Source organism: Canis aureus, chromosome 32 (assembly GCF_053574225.1).
Source record: "Canis aureus isolate CA01 chromosome 32, VMU_Caureus_v.1.0, whole genome shotgun sequence".
In the NCBI taxonomy this organism is placed as follows: domain Eukaryota; kingdom Metazoa; phylum Chordata; class Mammalia; order Carnivora; family Canidae; genus Canis; species Canis aureus.
The window spans coordinates 26415468-26442201 of record NC_135642.1 but is presented as its reverse complement, the minus strand read 5'-3'; the positions used below and the strand labels follow the sequence as shown (position 1 = coordinate 26442201).

General features: G+C 34.7%; 1 protein-coding gene across 1 annotated transcript in view; it reads left to right on the top strand.

The window, feature by feature from the left end:
* The window catches only part of MNS1 (meiosis specific nuclear structural 1), a 34004-nt gene that overhangs the window by 1781 nt on the left and 5489 nt on the right, over positions 1-26734 (top strand). The window contains exons 3-8 of the mRNA XM_077881195.1: positions 7019-7146; positions 15107-15209; positions 17690-17919; positions 18637-18853; positions 18957-19064; positions 24558-24815. Coding sequence (XP_077737321.1) covers positions 7019-7146; positions 15107-15209; positions 17690-17919; positions 18637-18853; positions 18957-19064; positions 24558-24815 — 1044 coding nt within the window. The remainder of the gene's footprint in view (positions 1-7018; positions 7147-15106; positions 15210-17689; positions 17920-18636; positions 18854-18956; positions 19065-24557; positions 24816-26734) is intronic.

The window sequence follows — 26734 nt, the reverse complement described above, 5'->3', positions numbered from 1 at the left end:
GCAAAGCACTTGGAATGGTGCCTGTAACAGAGTAAGACTCAGGGTTTGGTTTTGTTTTTCATAAATACGAAATCCATAATTACTAACTTCCACAGTTTTGTTCATATAAGTAAAATTTGGTTGCTTTCCATAAAATAGGAAAGAAAAAATTTAAGAGTAGCTTTTCTGAATTTACTAAGATTAAAAATATTCATTCAATAGTAGAAAATGAACACGTATATATTGGATATGAATTAAGTACTCATATATTTTTGATCTTGAAATACTGCCTTGAATTCAGGTACAGTATGTATATAACTTAAAATATGGAGATAATTTTTCTGTGGAAACTTCTAAATATTTTAAAGGATGAGGGTGGTATAAAAGGGAGACCAAAATATGAAAAAAGTGTTCTGATATTTAAGTATTTTTTGAGTTTCTGCTGTATGTTAAACATTTTGTAGGATATTGGAATGGCAAAAGCAACTTTTAAAAGTGGTATCCATCCCTTTGAATTCCAAAATCATAAGGCTTAGATATAATTTTTCAACACTGAACAATAAGATCCTAGAGATCAGATATTTTTTCCTATGCTTTTTATTATTTTTTCTTTAAAGTCCCAGATGTCATGTCACCTCTTTCCCGAATACTTCAGTATGCATCTTATAAAATATAGATATTTCCTTACATAGTAGTAGAATAATGCCACTATCTCACCTAATAGAATTAACAATAAATTCTAGGTATCATTTAATGCCATTCCATAGTCAAGTTGTTATGATTGTGTCAAAATCTGCTTTTACAGTTGGTTTGTTTCTTGGGATCCACACAAGGTTCATACAGTGTATTTGGTTGTTATGTCTGTTAGGTACCTCCTAATCTAAAATGGTACCTCCCTCATCCTTTTTTTGTTTTTTGTTTTTTAAGAGAGGGAGAGAGAGAAAGAGTGGGAGAAGGGGCTGAAGGAGAGGGTGAGAGAGAATCTAAAGCAGGCTCCATGTCTAGTGCTAGTGCAGAGCCAATGTAAGGCTGGATCTCACAACCCTGAGATCATGACCTAAGCGGAAATCAAGAGTCAGACGCTTCACTGACTGAACCACTCTCATACCCCCATCTTTTATATTTTTAACTTCATGTTTTTAACTTGTTAAATTAGGCCAGTGTTTTATAGGATATCCCATATTCTGAATTTACCTGTTTGCTTTCTCATTGGTTCATTTAATTTGTTTTCCTAACTTTTATATTTCCTCAAAATGGAAGTTAATCCTAAAGGCATGATTTAGGTACAACTTTTTGGCAATCACTCCATAGGTGATGCTATCCTTGACATTATGTCACATCAGCAGGCACATGATGTCTGCTTGGTCCACTTTTAGATGCTAATGTTGATAAACATGTATATTCTGGTACCTCTAGTGAGGTATTCTGGTTCCTTTTTTGTAGAATTCCGGATCAACCTTTCATTTGTGGTTTCACCAATGAATCTTTCCTTTCATTAGGAGTTGCATAACACTGATTTTCTAATTTTGTTATTCTTTTCACATTTAATTAGCTGAAATTCCTTTGTAAAGAACTTTCCCACATCAACTAGGGTTATTTGGTACCCTGAAATACAGTTATTACTGGAAAGGGAGATATATACTTAGTCTTCAGAGTACAGAAATGGTGCTCTGGTCACTTCCATTGGTGTCTCTGAATGTTGTTTTCTAAAATTATCTTTAGTTTTTGACTTTTTCCTTTTTTAAAAAAATCTTTATGAACTAATGGGTCTTCAATACTTGAATTAATTGCATTTATTATCCTTTTTGATGCTCAGATTGTCCCATCTTTGGCCAATGGATGTCTTAATTGGTTCTGTGTCCTTTTGACAAGATTCCCTTAATCTGTGTGATAGCTTTCTTGCTTTCTGTCAGTACAAGATGTGCCAGGCTAGTGATGGTTAATTTTATGTGTTGACTTTGTGCCATGGGGTGCCCAGATATTTAGCCAGACATTATCCTAGGTGTTTGGGGATGATATTAACATTTAAATTGGCACACTGAGTAAAGCAGATTGCCCTAATGTGGGTGGGCCCCATCCAATTGGATGAAGGCATGAATAGAACAAAATGACTGAATAAAAGGAACTACTCTTTCTTGACTGCCTTCTAATTGGAACATCAGCTTTTTCCCTGCCTTCACACTTGAACTGAAATATCAGCTGATTTTGAGTCTCAAGTTTGTCAGCCTTCAGACAGGAAATACACCATTGGTCCTCTTCTTTCTCAGGCCTCCGTGCTTATACTGGAACTAAACCATTGGATCTCCTGGGTCTCTGGCTTTCTGACTCACCCGTAAGATTGTGGGACTCACTTGAGCTGATGCATTATCCCATTTGTTCTTTTTCTCTGGCTAATACAAGGCTCATTTCTTAAAATTCTTGCTTCACACCTAGTGTCAGCCATTGTACCAAAAGCCATATTATCATCTAGTGGAGATAATATTTAGAGACAATTTTTGAGATAAATTTAGATTTATAATACAGTTGCAAAAAATAGTATAGAGGATTCCTGTATACCCTTCACCTGATTTCTCTTTATGTTAACATCTTACATAATCATAGAACAATTATCAAAACAAAGAAAACAGCCTTGATACAACATGTTAACTATAGGGTTTATTCAGATCTTATCAGTTTTTTCCATTAACATCTGTTTTTTGTTCCAGGAATACAAACGGCCTATAATTGTCATGTTTCCTTAGTTTCTAATCTGTAAGAGTTTTTCACTTTTTCCTGTACTTCATGACCTTGACAATTTTAAAGACTACAGTTCATTTATTATATTAGTTTTCAGTTGCTGTCTAACAAATTATCACAAATCTAGTGGGTAAAAACATTTATTACCTCACCGTTTCTGTAGGTCAGAAATCCAGACATGTTATGTAGCTGGATTGACCGTTTCACCTCACAAGGCTGAAATCCATTCTCATCTGAATCTTGGGGTCCTCCTCTAAGCTCATTTAAGTTGGCAGAATTCATGTTCTCATAGTTTATAAGACTGAGGCCCACATTTCCCAAAGATTGTTGACATTTCCTGCCATGTGATTTTTTTCCACAAAATGGCAGTCTGCCTTTGGTTTTCTGGTTTTCTTCTTGGTATTGACTTTTAGTTTATATCACTGTGGTTAGAAAAGGTGCTTGATATACCAATCTTCAGTTTATTGTGGTGTTTTTTGTTTTGTTTTGTTTTGTTTTTTTGTGGGCTAATGTGATCTATTCTGGAAAATGTTCTATGTGTGCTTGAGAAGAATGTGTATTCTGCTGCTTTTGGATGAAATGTTCTGTATATGTCTGTTAGAGTCACCTGGTCTAAGGTGTTGTGTAAAGCTGATGTTTCCTTATTGACGTTCTTATTTCTGTCAGATGATTTAAGTAGGGTGTAAAAGCCTCTACCATTATCATATTGCTGTCGATTTCCACCTTTCAGTGTGTTAATATTTGCTTTATATATCTTGGTGCTCCTATATTGGGTACATATATATTTATAGATTTTATATCTTCTTGCTTGATTGACCCCTTTATCATTATGTAATGCCCTTCTTTGTCTTTTATTATAGTCTTTGTTTTAAAGCTTTTTTTGTATGATATGAATATAGCTACCCTAGCCTTCTTTTCTTTTCCATGGATATTGTTTCCCTTCTAGGTTTATTGTCTTTCTTTAGTGTTGTGTTTAGAGTCCTTTCCCACTTTCTTTTACTTACTGTAAATTTTTGCTTTGTGTTACCATGAGGTAATTATGTATATAGCATATATTACATCTTATGTATGGAACAGTCTATTTTAGGTTGATACCAAATTAAACTTGAACTCATTCCAAAACTCTACATTTTTACCACGACTTTACATTTTATATTTTTGATGTCACATTTAACCTCTTACTTTAGTATCCCTTAATGTAGTTTTAGTTTATTTTATAATTTTTGTCTTTTCATGCTAGCTTTGTAAGTTGATTTATCTACCTTCACTACATATTTACCTTTTCCAGAGAAATTTTTACTTTCATATGTTTTCTTGTTAATTAGTGCCATTTCTTTTCAGCTTAAAAGGTCCCTTTAACATTTCTTGAAAAATCAGTTCAGTGGTGATGAACTCCTTTAGTTTGTGCTTATCTGAAAAACTCGGTATCTCCTATTCTGAGTGTTAACTTGCCAGGTACAGTATTCTTGGTTGTAAGTTTTGTCCTTTCAGCACTTTGAATAGGTCATGTCACTCCCTTCGGGCCTGAGCAGTTTTTGCTGAAAAATCTGCTGATAGCCTTGCAGGGTTTTTTGGGGGGGTAGGGCATGGGGTGGGTATGCAACAAAAGCTTGTACTGCTTTTAAGATTTTCTCTTTAAAATGGGAAATATCAGTGAGGGTGACAGAACATGAGAGACACCTAACTCTGGGAAACAAACAAGGGGTGGTGGAAAGGGAGGTGGGCAGGGTGTTGGGGTGACTGGGTGATGGGCACTGAGGAGGGCACTTGACGGGATGAGCACTGGGTGTTATGCTATATGTTGACAAATTGAACTCCAATAAAAAATATATACAAAAAAAAGATTTTCTCTTTAACTTTTGACATTTCAATTATGATGTATCTTGGTTTGGATCTCTTTGGTTCATTTTATTTGGAACTTTCTGGGCTTTCTGGACCTGGATATGTTTCCTTCTCCACGTTAGGTAAGTTTTCAGCCATTGTCTCTTCAAATTAGTTTTCTGCCCGTTTTCTCTTCCATCTCCTTTGGGAACCCTATAATGCAAATACTGTTTCACTTGATGTTGTCCCATAGATACTTTATCTTCATTTTTTTCGAATTCCTTTTTATTATTTTTTTCCGGCTCTGCTTGGGTGAGTCCAGTGCCCTGCTTTCCAGCTCTCTGATCCATCCTTCTGTTTTATCCAGTCTGCTGTAGAATCAATCCCCCAGTGTAATTTTCAGTTCAGTTATTATATTCTTCAGGTCTGATTTCTGTTTTGTACTTTCTTATATTTTATATCTCTTTGTTAAAGTTCCCACTGTGTCCTGAGTTCAGTGAGCATCTTTTATGTCTATTACTTTGAATTCTTTTTTCGGTAGATTATTTATCTCTGTATCATTAAGGTATTTTTATGATATTCTGTCTTATTCTCTCATCTGGAACATAGTTCTCTGTTTCTTCATATTGTTTGGCTGTTGCCCTGAATTAGGCAAAACAGCTACTCCTTTCAGTCTAGAAGAAGTGGCCTTGGAGAGGTGATGAAACTTCTCATTCACCATTGATTAGTTCTTGGTCGTCTCTTGAACCTTTGTGATTGTCTAAACAGTCTGATTTATTCTATATATGTTTCTGTTGCTGAGGGTGTGCCAAGACCTGTCAGTTCCAAGGGGAGGAATCTTACTCACCTAAATTCAGGCTGAACGGAAGGTTAATCGATTGTAACAAATATACCACTTGGTGGGGGATATTGATAATGAGGTAGAGCAGTGCATGTGTGTGGGCAGTGGGAACTCTGTTATTTCTGCTCAGTTTTGCTGTGAACCCAAAACTGCTGTAAAAAATAGTCTGTTAAAAAAAAAGTCTTGAAACTAGATGGTGATGGTTGTTGCATAACACTGTGAATGTACTAAAAATTCAGTGAATTGTGAAGGGTGAATTGTGAAGTTGTGAATTGTGAAGGGTGAATTTTATGCTATGTGAATTAAAGCTCAATTTTAAAATAAATAACGTGTTCCAAGAACATTATATACATGGGATCAAACAGTATGTAATCTTCTGGGATTGGATTGTTTCACTCAGCTCAATTCCTAGAAAGTAATCCAGGTTGTTGCTAGTGTCAGTACTTCATTCCCTTTAGCCACTGAGTAGTATTCCATGGTATGGATGTAGCACAATTTATCTGCCTATTCACCCATTGAAGTATGTCTGTTTATTTCCAGTATTGGCTATCTTGAATAAATCTCCTGTAAACATTTGGGTATAGGTTTTTAAATAAACGTAAGTTTTCATTTCTCTGGGCTAAATGCATTAAGAGGGCTGTAATTGAGTCATATAGTAATTACATGTTAGCTTTATAACAAGCTACTGTTTTCCAGAGTGGCTCTGCCATTTTACATTCCCACCTAGCAATATGTGAGTAATGCAAGTTTCTCACCAACATTTGCTTTTGCCACTATTTTTTATTTAAGCCATCCTAATAGGTTTGTAGTGATCATTGTAATTTTAATTTGCATTTCCTGATGGCTAATGTTATTGAACATCTTCTCATGTGCTTATTCTTTCCAAATACAGAAGTTAGTCAAGCCTCTAGATAGTTCTACCATTTTATAGCAGATACAAAAGAGAAACAAGTTGAATGCTATCCTGGGGAAACAGTCAAATTCAGAACGTGGGACATTCTGTGGGCCACATATTCTAATTTCTACAACAAATCAGTGGCTTGGGGAAAAAAAGTATATATATGGGATAACTGTTACAGAATGAAAGAGACTTAAGAGAAATAATAACTAAATGCAACATATGGACCTTATTTGGATTTTGATTGAAAAAGCAAACAAAAAGTATCTTTGAGACAATTGGGAAAGCCTGAGAATGGACAAGGTATTATTCCTTACTAAGGAATTACTCTTATTTAGACATGCTAATGGCATGGTTGTTACATAAGATGAAATTCTTATCAGTTAGGGATTAATACTGAATTATTTATATAGTAATGACATATCTAGGATATATTTTAAAATAGTCTAGCAAAAAAAGAACAAAGAAAAAAATGAAATTGGAGTGGAAGAATAGAGAAAGAAGATTGGTAAAATATTGATAGTTATTGAAAGTGATGACTGCCTGAAGGTATACTTTAATCTTCTTCTTACTATTGATGATGTTTGAAATTTTCCATGGTAATATATCAGGAAAGTACTTATTGATATAGTATTTTGTATTTAAAAATAAAATACAAGTGTTTGTTGCTCTCAAGCCTTGATGAAAGAAAAATCTGATTCTAGAGGACAAATAACTAAAGTTACTTCTTAAAAAAAATTCAGGCAGAAGAAAACAAAAGATTGAGGGAACTCCAGCTTGAACAAGAAGAGAAGTTGGCTATGGAATTGGCAAAACTAAAACATGAAAGTCTAAAGGATGAAAAGATGAGGCAACAAGTAAGAGAAAACAGGTATCTTGGTTTTTATAAGTTTCACTTACTTTGTCTTTGCTTTTATGTAATGCTTAGCACCTAAGAGTGAAATTTACTTCTTTCTATCATTGCACTTAGTTAATATTTTGTCTGGAAACATTTATTGCTTTAAATGCTATATTTATTCATTTGAGAAAAGAAGTTATATTCAAAGAAGTAAAGTGTTTAAGGTGAAAATAAATAGCAATTTTTTCTCTTTCCTCTAAACATAGTTTTTTTAAATGACCTAAAAAAAAAAAAAAAGAAGACTCATGAGGGGCACCTGTGTGGCTCAGTCGTCTTAAGTGTCTGACTTTGGCTCAGGTCATGATCTGAGTCTCTGAGACCTGGGATTGAGCCGTGTGTTGGGCTCCCTGCTCATCGGGGAGTCTGTTTATCCCTCTGTTCCCCTCCTCCACGCTTGTGTGCTTTCTTTCAAATAAGTAAATAAATAAAATCTTTAGAAAAAATAGACTCATGAATCCTACTCTGAAGTAAGACCTTAGGTAATACATAATTAAATTTTCTACCCGGACATAAATTTCTTACAGCATTTCTGGAAAGTGGCTGGTCAGCTATAGCTCTAGCTCTCTAGTGATTGGGATAGGAACTTCTTTTTTCATTTAGTCCTAACTTTGAATAATCTTTTTTTTCCCTATTGTTTCATAATTAATTTCCCTATGACTTTCATGCATTTATCTCACTTCTGGTATCTGATGAAAAACATATTTAGTTCTTATTTAGGATATCTGTTCATATTTCTGAATCCCCTAGATGTTTTCTTCTGTAAGTTACATATCCTTCATTTGTTGCCTATATAATAAGGTTTCAAGCTTCTTCACCATCCTGGTTTTCTTCTGTAGATGTAATTTACATAATTATTGTTCCTTAATAAAATAATGGCTTCATAATTATGTATAATGCTCCAGGGTACTGCTTATTATCCCTAGTAGTGGGACTGTTAACCACATTGTTCTAAAATATGTTTCTTAAAAAAAATATATATATGTTTCTTCATGTTACCGAAGATGGATTTGCTTTTTAGGAACAGCCATGTCACACTGTTGATTAAAACTTAGGGCTCACTAAATGCCCATCCTATAGTTATATAGTTGAATATAGTAGCAATTTACTTTGATAGTTGATACATATTATCTTAACTGAGCCAGACTTCTGTAGGATATTATATGACCCCTGGGTTAGCTTCAAGGATTTTGAGCTTCATTAAATTATGTTTGACAAATGTACCCATTGTATTTTTCTGGGTCTACAACTTTTACCAAATTCTTTAAGAGATTACTAATGCCTAAAGATTTAAAATTGCCACTAATGTCTTCATATTGTTCTAGTTGCAAACTGTCTTTTTGAATATTAATTCTCCGATCATTGTTAGCTATCCCTCATGGGTTTATGTTATCTGAAGATGAAATAAATATTTCATCATGTATTTGTCTAATTCACTGATCTAAAAATTAAATAGACAAGGTGATTCAAATAAATGCTGTCTCTGAGAACAGAGTATCTGGAAAAAGTATAAAAGTGAGATCTGGAAGAGGAAGGAAACCAGAATGGTGAGTTGGCATTGGTAGCTACATTTCTCCTGGAGGTTCTGCTGATTCTAAAAGTATGGCTGAGAATTAAGAACTGAAGCAGAGCTTAGCCAATAAGTGAATCGCAAGGTGTTCAACATCATTTTACAAGTCTTATGCTCAAGATTTGGTTATTTTAGTGTCTGCTTTACTTCACTAATACACAGTTCAATTTGATTTTATTAGATAGAAACAGATGAAGAAATAATGTGGAATATATCCAGAATACAGCACAGAGAGACAAAAGGGTAGAAAAATAAGAAAGAAAACTTATAAGAGATAATGGCCATGATGAAAGGTTCAAACAGATGTATAACTTTAGTTCTGGTAATAGAAATAAAAGAGGATGATGCAGAAGCAGTATTTGAAGAGATAACTGTCAAGAATTTCCAAAAATGGTAAAAAATATAAAGCCACAGGTTAAAACACAACACATGATGAAAACTATGCCTATACTTATCCTAGTCAAAGTTTTGAAATCCAGCAATAAAGAAAACCATGAAAATCACAAAAGCAGCCCCACAAAAAACTTACCTTCAAAGAGCAGCAATAAGAAGTAGGACTAGATTTTGAAAGCCAGTAGTGAAAATTAGAAGACCGTGGATTTAAAGGGCTGAAAGAAAATAATGGCCCATCTAGAATTCTATACTTTGTGAAAATGTTCTTCAAACTTAAGGCAAAAATCATTCAGTTGGGTACGTTTTCTTTTCTTTCTTTCTTTCTTTTTTTTTTTTTAAAGATTTTATTTACTTATTTATTCATGAGAGAGAGAGAGAGAAGCAGGCTCCATGCAGGGATCCTGATGTGGGACTCGATCCCTGGTCTCCCGGATCACATCCTGGGCTGAAGGCGGCGCTAAACCGCTGAGCCACCAGGCCTGTCCTAGTTGGGTTCGTTTTCAAATAGAGTATGCTGCTTTTCATCAGTGTCAAAACTAGTAATTCCACCCCTAAATAGATACCCACAAAGATTGGAAACTGAACCTTAATCAGATATTTGTACACTAATGTTTAATGCAGCATTATTCATTATTCACAATAACCAGAAAGTGGAAACAATCCAATGTCCATCAACAGATGAGTAGATAAACTCTGGTTTATATATGCAGTAGAATAACATTCAGTTATGAAAAGGAATGTAGTTCTGATACATGCTACAATATGGCTGAACCTTGAGAGGAATATGTTAAGTGAAATAAGCCAGACACAAGAGGATCAATACTGTATAATTCCACTTATGTGAAATAACTAGTACAGGTAAATTTATAGAGACAAAAAGTAGTCAGAGGTTACCAGGGGCTAGGGAAAGGGAGGGATGGGGAGTTAAACAAGCTTAAACAAGTACACTGTTTCTGTTTAGAGTGATGCAAAATTTTTGGAAATAATGGTAGATGGTTGTAGAACATTGTGAATGTAATCAACACCACAAAACTGTGCACTTAAGATAGTTAAAAATGGCAAATTTTTGTTTTATTGTATTTTACCACAATAAAAATATTATAGAACTAAAAAACCCCAAACATGGGGTTTAGCTAGAGCTTTTATTCAAGAGTAATTCATAATCAGAATAACTATTAGAAATGAAGGTTCCAGCTGGAATTATTAGAAAATGATCAGCAAATTTCAATCTGGAATGATTACAAAGAGGATGTAGAAGAACAATAAGAGCAGAAACAAATACATTAGAATATAAGCATAAAGTAGAATCAAAGCCAAAAATTGTGCCTTTATTTTTTATTTTTATTTTTTTCTATAAAATTGTGCCTTTAAAGAAGCTAATAAAATTGATAAAATTGATAAATGTAAAAGAATGCACAAATAACCAATTTTAGGAATGGATGATAGCATATCACTATAGATCATACAAATATTTGCTAGATCATAAGATATTGTGAACAATTTGATAGAAATAAATTTGAAAATTTAGATAAATTCATAAAAAATTTACCAAACTGATGGGCACAAGTAGAAACAGAAATGTAAGTGTTTCTATAACTTTTAAAGATATCTGTAATTAACTTTGTTCACAAACCTACATGGCTAGGCGTTTGGTGAATTTTACCAAACATTCAAATAATAGCACAGTCTCGTATAGTTTTGCAGAGTGAGACAAGAGGGAACACTTCCCGATCAGTACCTTAATAGGATTAAAAAAAAAAATGTAGATGAGTTTTTCTCTCGAATTTAGCTACTGTAATCTGAAATTAATCAATATCAAATCCAGTGGCATGTGAGAAAGATATATCTGACTATTTTAACTTATTCTAGGAATACAAAGTGACTTAGCTAGAAAATCAATAAGTGTAATTCATTCCATTAATAAAATATAATGAAAAATTGTATGAGCAGAAAAAGCCAATTGATTTAAATCAGCATTACTCTAAGATTAGAAAGGATTAGCAAATTAGGGATAAAATGGACTTTATAGTAACATCATACTTAATGGCAAACATTAAACACTTTACCTCTACTAGAAAGACAGGGATGCTTGCTATAATACCTTCTATTAACCATTGTATTGGACATACTAGCCAGTGCAATAAGTCAAGAAAAGTAAATGAAAGGTGTTAGGATTGGCAGTATAGAAATAAAACTTTCATTATTCCCAGATGATATGATTGTGTATGTAGAAAATCAAAAAGAGGGATCCCTGGGTGGCGCAGCGGTTTGGCGCCTGCCTTTGGCCCAGGGCACGATCCTAGAGATCCGGGATCGAATCCCACATTGGGCTCCCAGTGCATGGAGCCTGCTTCTCCCTCTGCCTGTGTCTCTGCGCCTCTCTCTCTCTGTGACTATCATAAATAAAAAAAAAAAAAAAGAAAGAAAATCAAAAAGAATCTATGTATGAATTATAAGTTCAGCAGTGTTGTTGGATGTGAAGTCAATATACAATATTAGGTGTTTTCTGTGAATTAGCAACAATTAGAGAATGAAATTTTAAGAATAATTTGTATAAGAGCATAAATTTTTTTAAAAAGAGCATAAAAAATAAATACCTAATGAAATAGATATAAAACCTCAACACTGAAAGAAAACAAAAATAAACCATTACCAATAGAGTTTTTAAAAACCTAATTGGAAGGATATACCATGTTTATTGAAGACCCAGTATTGTAAACATACCAATATTCTCCAAGTTGAGAATAATCAATATTCTCAGTATAATAATAATTATTATAACAATTACTTTCAGTATAATCCTAATCAGAATCTCTGCCAGTATTGTTTATTGTGACATTTGACAAGCTGATTCTAAAATGTATATGGAAATGCAAAGTACCAAGAATGGCTAAGATGATCTTTAAGAAGCCCAAAATTGGTGATTTATTCTCTAGGATATGAAAAATTATTATAAAGCTACAATAATTTAGATAGTGTGGTTTTAGCACAGCATAAACAAATGGATCGATGGGATAGAATGGAGCAGATCTTCTCAACCAGAAAATTTAAACCCTAATGGTCCAAGGTATCCTTTATCTGTAATGAATTAATTAACCTCCTGTGGATCTAAAACAATACCAACTATATACCATCTATGAGAAAATTAAAATGTAGCTACTCAGTCTTCTGCAGGATTTAATTCCCTTATGGGACCCCAGTTGAGGAAGGGTGGAATATATTCAAAAACAGATCTATGCATAGATGTACACTTAAACCTTGTGACACTGCAGAACATTGTCACTGCCCTGGTACTGCACAGCATTCAGAAATGGACATTTTTATAAAATAGTACTGGATCAATTCAATAGCCATATATACAAAAATGAACTTGATTTTTACCTCACGGTACACACAGATATCAATTCTTGAATGATTATAGTCTAAAAGTCAGTGGCAAAACAAAGTTTTGAGAGACTAATAAAAGAAAATACCTTTATGTCTGTGCAGTAGGCAACATTTCTTAAAACATGACACAGAAGTCATTGACAATGAAGAAAAAGATTGATGAATTAGAATACTTCTCTTCATCTAAAGAAACCACTGTGAGAGTAAGTATAGAATGGAATGAAATATTTGCAATTTATATAAGCAACAAGAGACTTGTGTTAAGAATATATAAAGAACTTTTATGCGACAATAAGAAGTAGACAATTTAGTCTAAAACAGGGCAAAAATTGAACAAAAACTTCAAAGAAGATACAGAAATGGCTCAAACATGAAAGGTCTGTTTCATTTTAATAATAGGGAAACAAATTAAAACCCCAATGATATATTACACACTCACAAGAGTGATAAAACAAAAAAGAATGATGAGACTGGAAAGTGTGGCTGGGATGTATAGCATAGTGCTTAAGCACTATGAGTGTAGATCTGTACAAAGCATTGGAAAGCTGGCATTTTCTACTACATTTGAACACAGCCTTACCCTGTGACTCAGATTTCACTCCCCAGGTATATATCCAACAGAAATGTGAGTGTATTTTTTCTTCAAGTGAAGGTCATTTATTTGCATGTTAGTTTTTTAAATTTGATGCACTTTGTTTTGGAGAGGTAATATAAATTGTGATTGGGTTCATACATTGGTTTACAAATATTAATACCTAACTCCAACAAAAACCCTTGTAAATATACAAGGGCCCTCTTAGAGTTAAATATATAGAGTAACCTGGAAACTTAATCCTCATTTATATTATTATTTTTATGAAAGAAAGCAATCTTTTTTTTTAAAGGATTTCATTTATTCATGAGAGACACACAGAGAGAGGCAGAGACATAGGCAGGGGGAGAAGCAGGCTTCCCTGCAGAGAGCCTGATGTGGGACTCAATCCCAGGACCCTGGGATCACGACCTGAGCTGAAGGCAGATGCTCAACCAATGAGCTATCCAGGTGCTCCGAAAGAAAGCAGTATGGTGTCATACATACTGACACCTACAATAGTAAGGGCAAGAAGAACACATCACAACACCAATACCTCTCTCTTCCCTTAGTCATGATGACTGTGTCTTTGAAGGTATAGGGTACTTGTAAGTTGTTGGGTGAGTGCCTGTGTTCTAGTAAGAATTAAGGTGTGTTGGGGGCACCTGGGTGGCACAGTCAGTTAAGCTTCCAACTCTTGGTTTCAGCTCAGGCCACGATCTCAGGATCATGAGATAGAGCCCTGCCTCAGGCTCAGGCTCAGCAGAGTCAGCTTCAGACTCTCTCTTCCTCTCCCTCTGCTACTCCCCACCTCTCTAAAATAAATGAATCTTTTTTTTTTTTTAAGATTTATTTATTTATTTATGAGAGAGAGAGAGAGAGAGAGAGAGAGAGAGAGAGAGAGGCAGAGACACAGGAGGAGGGAGAAGCAGGTTCCATGCTGGGAGCCTGATGTAGGACTCGATCCCGGGACTCCAGGATCGTGCCCTGGGCCAAAGGCAGGCGCTAAACCACTGAGCCACCCAGGGATCCCCTGAATCTTTTTTTTTTTTTTAAGATTTTATTTATTTATTCATAGAGACAGAGAGAGAGAGAGGCAGAGGGAAAAGCAGGCTCCATGCAGGGAGCCTGATGTGGGACTCGATCCCGGGTCTCCAGGATCACACCCCAGGCTGCAGGTGGCGCCAAACCGCTGCGCCACTGGGGCTGCCCCACTGGGGCTGCCCCTGAATCTTTTTTTTTAATGAATTAAGATGTGCATCTAAGTAACATCTAAAGACCCTTCCAGCTCAGAATTCTTATATTCAGAATTATGTCTGGCACATTAAAATGAAAAGTTGTGTATAGCATATTGTTTTCCACTATAGTTAGGGAAAGGGTAGATTCAAAAGTAGCTCAGAGATTTTCTGGGGCAGTCTTCATTTTTAACAGATCAGTAAACAAGCCCAGTTACCTATGAAGGATAACTTATATTTTTTATGGTTACTGGAGTTACACTCCATCATCATCATCATCAAAAAATAGTTACCATTTATAGAGTGTTTACTGTGTTACAGGTACTTTTCTAAGCTTTTTAAATACATCAACTAATTCCCATAGCTACCCCTTCTACAGATAACAAAACTGAGGTACAAAATTTAAGTAATTTGCCCTAAACCGTTCCACTATCATTCTTTTTAGCTCGATAGCATTAGTAGTAGCTAGACAGAAATTTTAACTAGTATTGATAAAGCATCTTCTCTCAGTCACACAGTGGCAAAAAAAAGATTTTATAGTGATGATTATTGAAAATAAAAGAGTTGTTTTGTCTGGAGAATTAATTACAATGTCTCATTTCATATGCATTCTGATTTTTCTTTGGGTGAAGGGAGGAAAGGATATTGTTTTCAAGGTATTTAATAATATAAATATCTTTTACACATTTAGAAAAGTTTTTTATTTTAAATACAGACTTTTAAAATAGTAAAAGAAATATGGTCCTCAATTTTAAATTTCTGTCTTTTTTTTTTAAACAGTATTGAGCTCAGAGAATTGGAGAAGAAATTAAAAGCAGCTTATATGAATAAAGAAAGGGCAGCTCAGATTGCAGAGAAGGATGCCATTAAATACGAGCAAATGGTAATCATGTTTCTGTCATTATGTTTTCTATATTTTTACTTACCTTCATTTAGAAAACCAAAAATAGACCAAGTTTTTCAAAATTGTTGCATACTATAAAGAATTTACACTGCTAGTTTTCTTAAATACTTTTTAATTCTCAGATACTTAAGGTACAGGAACTCCTATATTATTTAATAGTGAGCCTTGTCTAATTTCATGTTAGAGTCTTTCAGAGCCACAAAGAATGAGGTTGCTGTTTAGAATGAATAGCTATACTCAGTAAGTCTGAGCATTTCTTGTGTTCTCTGATTATTCTTTGACAAATCAATGTAATAACATTTTGTACTTGTAAATGTTTTAAAAATTAAAGTGTTTTATACTTTTAGGTGGGAAAACTTTCCTGTTTTATAAGTAGCTATCTCTTCTTCTATTTCTCTCTATTTTTATCCCCTTTTCTAACTTCTAATATACTGCCAAGTTCAGGGCAAGAATTACTCTTGAGCAAAGGAGTTCCAGACACACTCACCAGTGGTGTTATATGGTAAATGTAGAATAGGGTTTATTGGGTTAACACTTAGAAGCAGGGTGACACCATCACGTGGGCTTTCATGGTCCCACAGAAAGGCTAGATGTAGATGAAAAGGTCTGATTGCAATATTACATGGTCTTGTAAGTTCTCTTCTCATAGTTCTCTATTATTATGTAGAACATTTTGGTGGTAGCATTTCCTCTCTCCTAGATCCCTTTCAAAGATGTTGTACAGCTATTAAAGAGAGGAGGCAGAGGTTAATATTCTGACTTTTAAAGTTGGCCTGAATATATTATACGTTAAAAATAAAAAAGCAAGCTGCAAACAAATCAAGTTGGAGAGTAATACATATCACAAACCATTTTTATTTTTTAAAACCTGTATCTGTATATCAACCTATGTGTATATATCAACACACACATATGTTCACACACACACACACAATTAGAGGAGTAATATCAAAATACTTAACCAGTGCAGTGCAATATGGGCATCTACTATGACGAGATGCTGAGATGCTGGCCATAGTGATGTGTCTGTGCATGTGTGTTAGTATGAGGGTCATACAGCATGCTGGTGACTGAGATCACCTTTGGTGTGGCAGGTTACAGGAGAGCACAGGAGATTTGGTTTCCAGAGCCATGTAGTTCTTTTCTACCTTTGCAGAGATAAAGTAGAACATAAACAGTATACTTTTTGACTAGTAGCTTATAGTTTTATCCTGATAATTGAGGTTTCTCAAAGCAGTTGTACATTTTAATCTGATTCCTGAAAGAATTGCCGCTATTTTCTAAATAAAATTGGTCCACAAAAATTAAACTTAAATAGTCCTGGGACTTCACTAGGTGTTGAGATATCTAGGTACCAGTTTGGGCTCTGTCTCTCTGAGCTAGCCTTATCTGTGAAATGAGAATGTTGTATTTCTATAAGTGTATGGCAATGTGAAAACAAAAACATAAATATTTTTGTCATTTCACATTTTTTAAAAGAACCTAATACAGCATGTGGTAAGAAAATAGAAGCAGAGAAAGAGTTGGTCAAGTTATATTAATAGTGTATATGGTAAAGGCATCAATTAGATCAGGAATGGCATTCAGCATTCATATTTTAATCTGTTTCTTCTTGCCTATTTGACGCCATTAACCATTCTAGCATTTAGATTGTGCCATCATAATGGCAAAGAGTAATAAAAATGGCCTCAATATATTTAATTGACAAATTATTTTTCTAAGTGATTTCAAAATGCTCAAAACAAATAAGAGGTTTAACCTAATTAAGAAGCAAGATTTCTCTAACTCAGAGGGAATGGTCTTGAATGAATGAATTAAAAGCTACAAAAAACAGGCACAGTGGTATATATGACTCTTTAAAGATTATAAAGGACATTTAATAAATGAGAAATGAGAGACTTCAAAGGCCAATGGCAAGAAAGTTTAGACTGGGAGAAACATTAAGAGTGGTTCAGAGCTGTTTAATAGTAGACCTGTCTCAAAAAGAGTACCATCCTTGATGTAAATGGTAGCTGATACACAATGGAGCTAAAAATTGCCTCTATCAACTTTTAAATAAGAGAAAAAGATAACTATTGCTTTTTAAGCACAGTGTTAATAAAGTCTTTCTAATTTTATTTGCTGTTTTTCAAATGTGGAGTTATCAGTTATCCTGTATTTCCTTCAGACCTACTTGAAGGAATGGGAAGGCCTCTTTAGGGTTTGACTCATCATTTAAACCCTTCAGGTGACAGTAACTTTCCTTAGCTTTTAACCTTGACGGATGAAAATATTTTATGCAATAGGCTTTATAATGTTCCATTTTGTCTGTTTTGAAATATTCTATGATACTGTGCTCATTTCAAATGTAATTACCAATATGGCTGGGTTTAGATCTATCATTTTTCTACTGCTTCATCTGAAAATGATATTCTTTTGAATATTTGAAAATGGAAAGATGAATTTTATCCTAATAACAGAAGCGTGATGCTGAAATAGCCAAAACCATGATGGAGGAACACGAGAGAGTAATAAAGGAAGAGAGTGCTGCGGAGGACAAACGAAATAAAGTAAAAGCACAGTATTATCTGGACTTAGAGAAACAACTTGAAGAACAAGAGAAGAAAAAGCAGGAAGCGTATGAGCAGTTATTAAAAGAGAAACTCATGATTGATGAAATTGTTAGGAAAATCTATGAAGAAGATCAATTGTAAGTTTATCCCAGCTTCTTTATATGCCTAAACATTGAGATTTGATTTATCTTAGGCTTGTTGTGAAGATGTAAAGCAACTAAACAGTGCCTAATACATAGTAAGTCCTCAGTAAATGTTACAGTTACATGAACTGAGATCAACTCCTGTTTATCTTCGTAAGCATGATAATTATAACAAATGCTTACTAAGTAACAATGATTAAACCTTTGTTTTTCTTAAATATGCTCGTATCATGTCAGAGGACTTCTGATCATTTCTTTGCTAGACAGCTGAGTGTAATGTAAACAGGTTGTTGGCCTTTCTAAAGCGAGATGCATAAAACTCCACTAATAGGTTAGAGAAAAGTTAGAAGTAGTATTTTACTTACAAGATTCATACCTGTCATATTGGGTGGCACATAGTATATACTCAAAATGTTTGTGATATGAATGAATGAATAAACTATAAGTAGAAAAGCTGTGAAGTGCGATTTCCATCAGGTCATGACCTAAGGGTTATGAGATCAAGCCCCATGTCAGGTTCCGTGCTCAGTGGGGAGTCTGCTTGAGATTCTCCTCCCTCTCTCCCTCCCCCTGCTTGTACTCTCTCATTCTCTTTCTCTCTCTCAAATAAATAAGAAAAGTTGGTTTTCCCATATTATTGTCAATTGAAGGAAATGATACATTTTTCAATATTATTTGTTACTTTAAAACTGCACTATTATTGCTTTTTAGGGAAAGACAACAAAAGTTAGAAAAAATGAATGTAACTCGAAGGTATATAGAAGAATTTCAGAAAGAGCAGGCTCTGTGGAGAAAGAAGAAGCGTGAGGAGATGGAAGAAGAAAACAGAAAAATCATAGAATTTGCCAATATGCAGCAACAAAGAGAAGAAGATCGGATGGCAAAAGTTCAAGAAAATGAGGAAAAAAGGCTACAGCTTCAGAATATGGTATTAAAATAATTAGTTCTTTAACATTGGAGAAATTCTGAAATACTTATTAATAGAATTTGCTTCTCATTAATGTTTGTGTGTTTCTGTAAAAATTTATTAGCTGACTCAGAAATTGGAAGAAATGCTGCGGCAACGTGAAGATTTGGAACAAGTGCGACAAGAATTATACCAGGAAGAACAAGCTGAAATGCATAAGATGAAACTAAAAGTAAGTTTTGGATATGGAAAGGATTATTAACATAGAGAAGATTATCATTTTCAGATGAAGCAGTAGAAAAATGATAGATCTAAACCCAGCCATATTGGTAATTACATTATGTGTAAATAACATAAACATTACAATTAAAAAATTTCAGGCTGGATAAAAAAGCTAGACTTGGGCAGCAGTTCACAAACTGCATAAAAAGTGTGATTCAATTGTGTTATCTATAAGAAACACAATTTAAGTATGAAGACGTATAGTTTAAAAACAAAAGGATGGAGAGAGATATACTAAACACTAATCAAAAGCAAGTTAGGGTGAAATCAACATGCTAATAAGGTAAATTCATGTAGAGAATATAACAGCCCTAAAGGTGGATGAATCTAAACAAAGATTAAAATGCATGAGGTAAAACTGAAAGGAGAAAAAGACAAATCCATAATTATAGTTGAAGATTACAGTTTTCCTTCTCATTAGTGTATAGAATAGTCAGAAAACCACAGGATATAGTGTTGAAGAATATAAAAAAACTTCATCTCAAGATGACTTGCCAATTTCTAATTTGGTTGTACATTTATTGTAGAGTTTTGATAGTTCTTTATGTATTCTAGATGCTAGTCCTTTGTCAGATGTGTAGGTTTACAGATATTTTCTCTTAATCTGTCTGTAGCTCATCTTTTTGTCTTCTTAACAGGGTTTCTCTCAAGCAAGTGTTGTCAGTTTCTATGAGGTCCAACTTACCAATTTCAATTTTTATAGATCGTAATTTGACATCAATTCTAAGAAGTTTTTGCCTAGATCCTGAAGAATCTTTTTTTTCCTAAAATTTTTTTTACTTTTATATCTGTGATCCATTTTCAGTTAATATTTTATATAGGGTATAAAAAGAAACTAAGGTCAAGATTTTTGCTTTTAGATGTTCAGTTGTACCATATCATTTGTTGGAAAGATTTTCTATCCTACATCAAATTGCTTTTACAATTTACTAAAACACAGTTGAGTATATTTGTATGGGTATGGGTCTGTTCCTGGATCTCTGTTTTGTTCCATTGATCTATGTGTTTATTCCTTCACCAATACAACACAGTTTTGATTACTGTAGCTATATAATAATTCTTCATATTTGCTTTAGCCTTTCTATATATATTTGTTGTTATATATTTCTATATATATTTGTTCTATATATATCTGTTAATTGTAGTTTGTTTTGTAGATAGATGCTCTTTATTAAGTGGAAGATGTTCTCTTTTCCTGTTTTTGAAGGTTTTTATCATGAAGGGATGTTAAATTTTGTCAAATGCTTTTTCTGCATTTATAGAATAAGATCATGTGCTTTTTCCTCTTTACCTTGGTGGATTACATTGATTTTTTGAATACTGAACCATCCTCGATTCACTGAAATAAATCCCACTTTGAATAGGTGTATAATTCTTTTAATATATGGCTGGATTATTAACGGCATAAAAAAATGTTAAGTATGTACATGTCTTCTTATATATATATAAGATATATATATGTCTTATATATATAGATATATATAGCTATATATAGATATATCTCTAATATCAAATTACCCAAAAAATTAAGAATAAAATGATGGATGAAGGCATAACAGGTATATATAAACAAATGGGAAGCAGATAGGCAAGGTCGTCATCAGATAAGTAGAACATCAAATGAATCCCAGATATCACAGATGAAGGGTATAATTGATAATGAAGGTTCTAAAGAATAAACATTTAACTTTCTATCAAACATTTCATTGAAGTATGTAACTTTAGAAGCTATTAAATCTCTAAAGAAAATTTACCAGAATAACCAAGGAGAAATGGTGCTTAACACCACTATATTTTCATCTTCTAACTGAAAGTCTGAAAATATTTTTTTCAATCATTATTGGTTGAAGAGGAAATTTGCCGGTTAAATTTAAAGGATGAGATTACTACATATCAAAATCTTAACAGATTTATAAAACTGATCTCTGAGGCAATTAATTTTTAAACAAGAAATATTGGTAAAATTTATCTAGGCAGCCAACTCAGTAACTTAGAAAAACAAGACAAATTCAAGTATGAGGCAATAATATGGAAGGAAATCATAAAGATACAAGTGGAAATTTCCTGAAAGTAAGGAAAATACATTAGTATAATTAATCCGATTACTTCGTATTGGGGGACAAGGATTTTACTCTGGAAAAACATACTAAAGAAGAAAAGCAAACCAAAACAAAAAGGACTAAAGGGTCTATAAAGGAAAAAGATTAGAAAATAGTGAACAGTGGAACACCTGGATGGTGCATTCAGTTGAATGTCCAACTCTTCATTTTGGGTCAGCTAATGATCTCACGGTCGGGAAATGGAGCTTCACTAGGCATGAAGCTCAGTGTAGAGTCTGCTTAAGACTTACTCTCTCCCTCTCCCTTTGCCCCTCCTCCATCCCTGCGCACACGTGCTCTTTCTCTTAAATAAATCTTTTAATTTTTTAAATTTATTTATTCATGAAAGACAGAGAGAGACAGAGACATAGGCAAAGGGAAAAGCAGGTTCCCTGTGGGGAGCCTGATGCGAGACTCAATCCCAGGACTCTGGGATCATGACCTGAGCTGCAGGCAAACCCTCAACCACTGAGCCACCCAGACGTCCCTAAGCAAATCTTTTTATTTTTTTATTTTTTAAAAAGATTTTATTTATTCCAGACACAGAGAGTGAGAGGCAGAGACACAGGCAGAGGGAGAAGCAGGCTCCATGATGAGAGCCGGATGCAGGACTCGATCCCAGGACTCCGGGATCACGCTCTGAGCTAAAGGCAGGCACTCAACCACTGAGCCACCCAGGCATCCGTTAAATAAATCTTTTTAAACAAATAGTGAAAGGATCATTCAATTGTATACTCCTAAAATGGGAAGATAATTTAATGTACAATATTCTGCATTAAAAATACGGTGATTTCAAAAATGGAAAAAGCAGATGAAATAAAATTACTAAGGATATATCATATGAAAAGCTTTTGATGCCCTGCCTCATACCCTCTTATTCCCACCTTTGATTTCAGTGACAGCTGTGGGGAACACTCCTGAGAGCTTACACTGACTCTGTTGACAGCTTTCCAAAGTGTGGCAGTGTTGGTGGGGACAGGGAGTTAACACCCTCTGGGGCATCCCTCTGCCAACAGGGGACAGAGATTAAAGGATGAATGCTTCTTCCTGTCAGCCTTGGGGACAGACCTGAAAGGTGCTCCATGCATTCCTTACAAGGTCCTGGCAGGATTCACCCACAGTTGCCCACATAGTAACCAGTTCAGTGATGCACCCATGTGTTGGCTTTTCTTCCGTCCCTTATTTCTCTGCTTGACGCTCACTGCTGCTTCCTGAGATCTCCCTCTCATAAAAAATGTATATACAAATATTTGTATAAGGCTCTGCTTTCAGAGGAGAACCCAGACCAAGATACCTCTGAAAGTTTCCAGGCTCAGAGTAGTTTTTATAGCAAAGTATTTCAAACCTTCAGTGAATAGCTATTTCTTTTTTTTTTTTTAAGATTTTATTTATTTATTCATAGAGACACACACACACAGAGAGAGAGGGAGAGAGAGGGAGGCAGAGACACAGGCAGAGGGAGAAGCAGGCTCCATGCAGAGAGCCTGACGTGGGACTTGATTCAGGGTCTCTAGGATCACGCCCTGAGCTGCAGGCGGTGCTAAACCGCTGTGCCACCGGGGCTGCCCTGAATAGCTATTTCTTAAACCACATTATGGGATGTAAAATTATGTGGTTTATATTATATATACACACACACACACACGTATAAAATCCTGACCCAGACAGGATAAAGAGTACAGAATACTTTTCTAGTTGAAAAAAATATAATCAATTGTGTTTTGTTTTGTTTTGTTTTGCTAACACTTCCCTGATTTTTAGCCAGATGTGTTTACCATTGGTTGGATTATACTAAAATTTGTATGGTAGATGGATGCCAGAAATGTCAGTAGTTCATTTGGTTCAATGTATGTTTTCTGTGTATACGGTATTATGACAAGCTCCAGAGGAATTCAAAGCTGAGACAGTATCTGCCTTCAATGAGCCTTCTGACTTCCATACAATACATGGCAGATGAACACAAACTATAAAATCATAAAAATACTGTGCCTAGCATCCCAAGGAAAAACAATATATATAATATATAAAATAATTTAAAAATGTGCCCTCTAGGAATTTACTCTTAGTGAGGAGATAAAAGACATGGGAATATGAAGTAGAATTAAATGATGGGAAAATTAAATGGTATCAGAGGCCCAGATGTGGGAATTAAAGTGATTGGAAAAGACTTTCTGGAGGAGGCAGGATTTGAACAGATTAGATAGAGATAAGTGAGGAAAAAAGGTTGAATATTCAAGATAATGAACAAAGTTATTATAACTGATGTTTCAGATTGACTCACTTAAAACCCACTCCTGTCCAAAAGGACAAAAATGTCTCAATAAAGACTGTAAAGTTAAAACCACATTTCCCTTCTTTTAGCTAGAATTCTTCATAAGACCTAGGCTATCTTCAAAGTTATCACTTCACCTCAAGATGTGAAGATAGAAGTGAGCAGTAAAATTGCAGTCACACGTGGAAGACTGGGGCATTGAGAGTAGATTTGGTAGTTACTGCCATGGAACTTGAGCCACGATGGTTAACCAAAGATAGATGGGAACTAAGATGGCAGCTGCTTCCCTGACCCTGTTGGAGGTTCTTTCTCTATGTCACCTGTTGGCCTGTAGTAAATCCCTTATAGTTTGTGTTACCTGTAAGAGCCCTGACCACACAGCTGTTGTTAAGGCAGTATTTCGAATGCCTTAAGGATAATGGCTTGCCTCCTGGAAATTGTGTTAGAATTAGGTAAGGTCAGTTACAGTTGAGAAGGAATTAAAATTTACATCAGTCCTAACTGGATGGATGATAAAGGAAAAATAGTAAAATGTTATTGATAGAATCTAGGTGTTAGGTAGATGGGTGGTCACTGTAAACATTTTTCAGTTGTGTTTGAAATTTTTCATAATAACATGTTAGGAAAATTAAAGCTTATAGGAAAAGACTTTAACTGCTCTAAGTAAATTTGAATTTCCCCCCAAAACTTGTGATTATCATTTCAAGATTATTCTGAAAAATACTTATCAGTGATTTGAACCAAAGTTTCAGGCAAGATTCTAGAATGATTCATAGTCAGTACAGATTTCACAGACCACAGATTTAATAACCCCAGGTGTGCAAAAAAAGTTTTATCAGCTCCTTCCAAAATATATACAAATTAAAATTTAAAAATAAGTCAATCAAAATGTAACATGTCCTTTATCCAAACGAGTTTTTAAAAGATGGGGAAAAGTGTTATCTGGAAGAGGTTTTTCAGTTTTATTTCATATTGTAACACTGTGCTCAACCAAACTCTCTCCACCCTTTCATTATAAATCTGCTGCAAAGAAACAGTTACTGAATTAATGTTTATATGGATTGTTGTTTAGGAGGAAGCAGAAGAGAAATTGAGAAAGCAAAAGGAGTTGAAGCAAAATTTTATAGAACAAATGGCCCTGAAGGAGCTAGTACTCCAGGCTGCGAAAGAGGAAGAGGAGACCTTTCGAAAGGCTATGCTCGCAAAGCTTGCTGAAGACGATCGGATAGAACTGATGAATGCTCAGAAACAAAGAATGAAGCAACTAGAACACAGGAGGGCTGTGGAAAAACTCATTGAAGAGCGTCGCAACCAGTTCCTTGCAGACAAAGTAAGAAAAACTGTTGCGTCTTTTTTGTTATTATCACTGAGCAACAATCAGCTCATCTGTTCCTCCACTAAATGTTTAACTGAGACCTTTATATGTGCCAGAGGTGGTTAGGTATCTGTTTACTAATCATATGGTATAGATATTTCTGACCATTTACTAATGCATCGAGAATATATTGATGCTTTCTATGTACTGGATACTAGTTGGTTGGTTTTGAGAACATAAATACAACCAAGTCCATGGTATCTATGGGTTTATGGTCTTGGTTAAAGAAAATATAGAAGAACAATCATTATAAAGATAGGCTAAGTACCTGTGATAATAATTATAAGGTGTGGGGATCTTATTATGGTAGAGGGGACACATCATAAATGCACTGTATGCTATTTTAAGGAAAGTGGTCTTTATGCAGGGGGACCCAGTGAAGAATTAAGAAATCTAGGCAGCCTGGGTGGCTCGGCGGTTTAGCGTGTGATCCTGGAGACCAGGGATCGAGTCCCACGTCAGGCTCCCTGCATGTCTCTCTCCCTCTCTGTGTCTCTCATGAATAAATAGATAAAATCTTTAAAAAAAGAAGAAAGCTACATGATAAGTTCTGCACTTGGCAAGATGACTTGAGTAGGGGTATTGGGGTAGGACATAAGGGGAGTAAGACTGGAGACAGGGAGTCCAGTTAGGACATTACTGTAGTTAAGTCTGTGATAGGCAGAGAAAGCCCATGCAAATGGAGAAGGGGCCTGTCCAAGAGATACACTTGATGGGGCTTGGTGACCCGTTAGGTCTGGAGAGGTGAGATCAGGATTATAGCTGCTGCTGCTACTACTAAATAATACTATTGCTTCCATCTTCAGTGAGTGAGTGAGGTCCTAAAGAAAACAAAGAAAAATAGATTTCAAGGGGCATGTAATTCCATTTTGTCCACATTAATTTTGAGGCCCCAGGGAGATTTCTTAGTTGGAAATGTAGATTTAAGAGAGAGGGAACTAGATTTGTGCCTTTGGACACATCGATTTGTCAGTTTCATTCATAAGCCTGAAATAATACTTATATAATCTGCCTCACTAGATTGTTGTGCTTTGAGAACCAAGTAAGATAACATGTGTTTTATAAACATAAACCGCTCTAAATATGAAGAGTACAGATTAGGCATATGATATTTTAAAATATTAATAGAAGTGGTAGTGATAACCACTAACATTTATTGAGTGTTTACATGTGTCATTCACTATTCTAAGTCCATTAAAAGCAAAGTGATAACCTTAAACTTTCAACCCTTTGAGTTAGGTACTATTGGAAACTAAGGTAGAGGGAGATTATATATATTGCTAAAAGTTTCACAGCAAGTAAATGGCAGAGCTGGGATTAACAATTAATAAAATGATGATCTTTTCCTGTATGGGTAGACAGGAAGAAAAGACTTGATTAAATATAAAATTATACTAAGAACACATCTCTTAAATCTATAGTGTAAACATTTATAGAATTTGGTAGCTGTAATTTACTAATTGTGCAATTTAGTTGACCCATGAATAGCACAGGTTTAGGGGTGCTGACACTTCCTCCCCAACCCCAGTGAAAAACCCACATTCACTTTTCACTCCCCCAAACTTAATAGCCTACTGATGACCAGAAGCCTTACAGATAACATATTTAATTAGTTCTTACTTTATATATGTATTATATATAAATATAAATCTATATATATTGTATTCTTATTTTTTAAAAGATTTATTTATTTATTCATAAGAGACACAGGCAGAGGGAGAAGCAGGCTCCATGCAGGGAGCCTGATGTGGGACTTGATCCCGGGATCCTGGGAGCATGCCCTGAGCCAAAGGCAGATGCTCAACTGCTGAGCCACCCAGGCGTCCCTATACTGTATTCTTAAAGTAAGCTAGAGAAAAAAAAAAAAACATTAG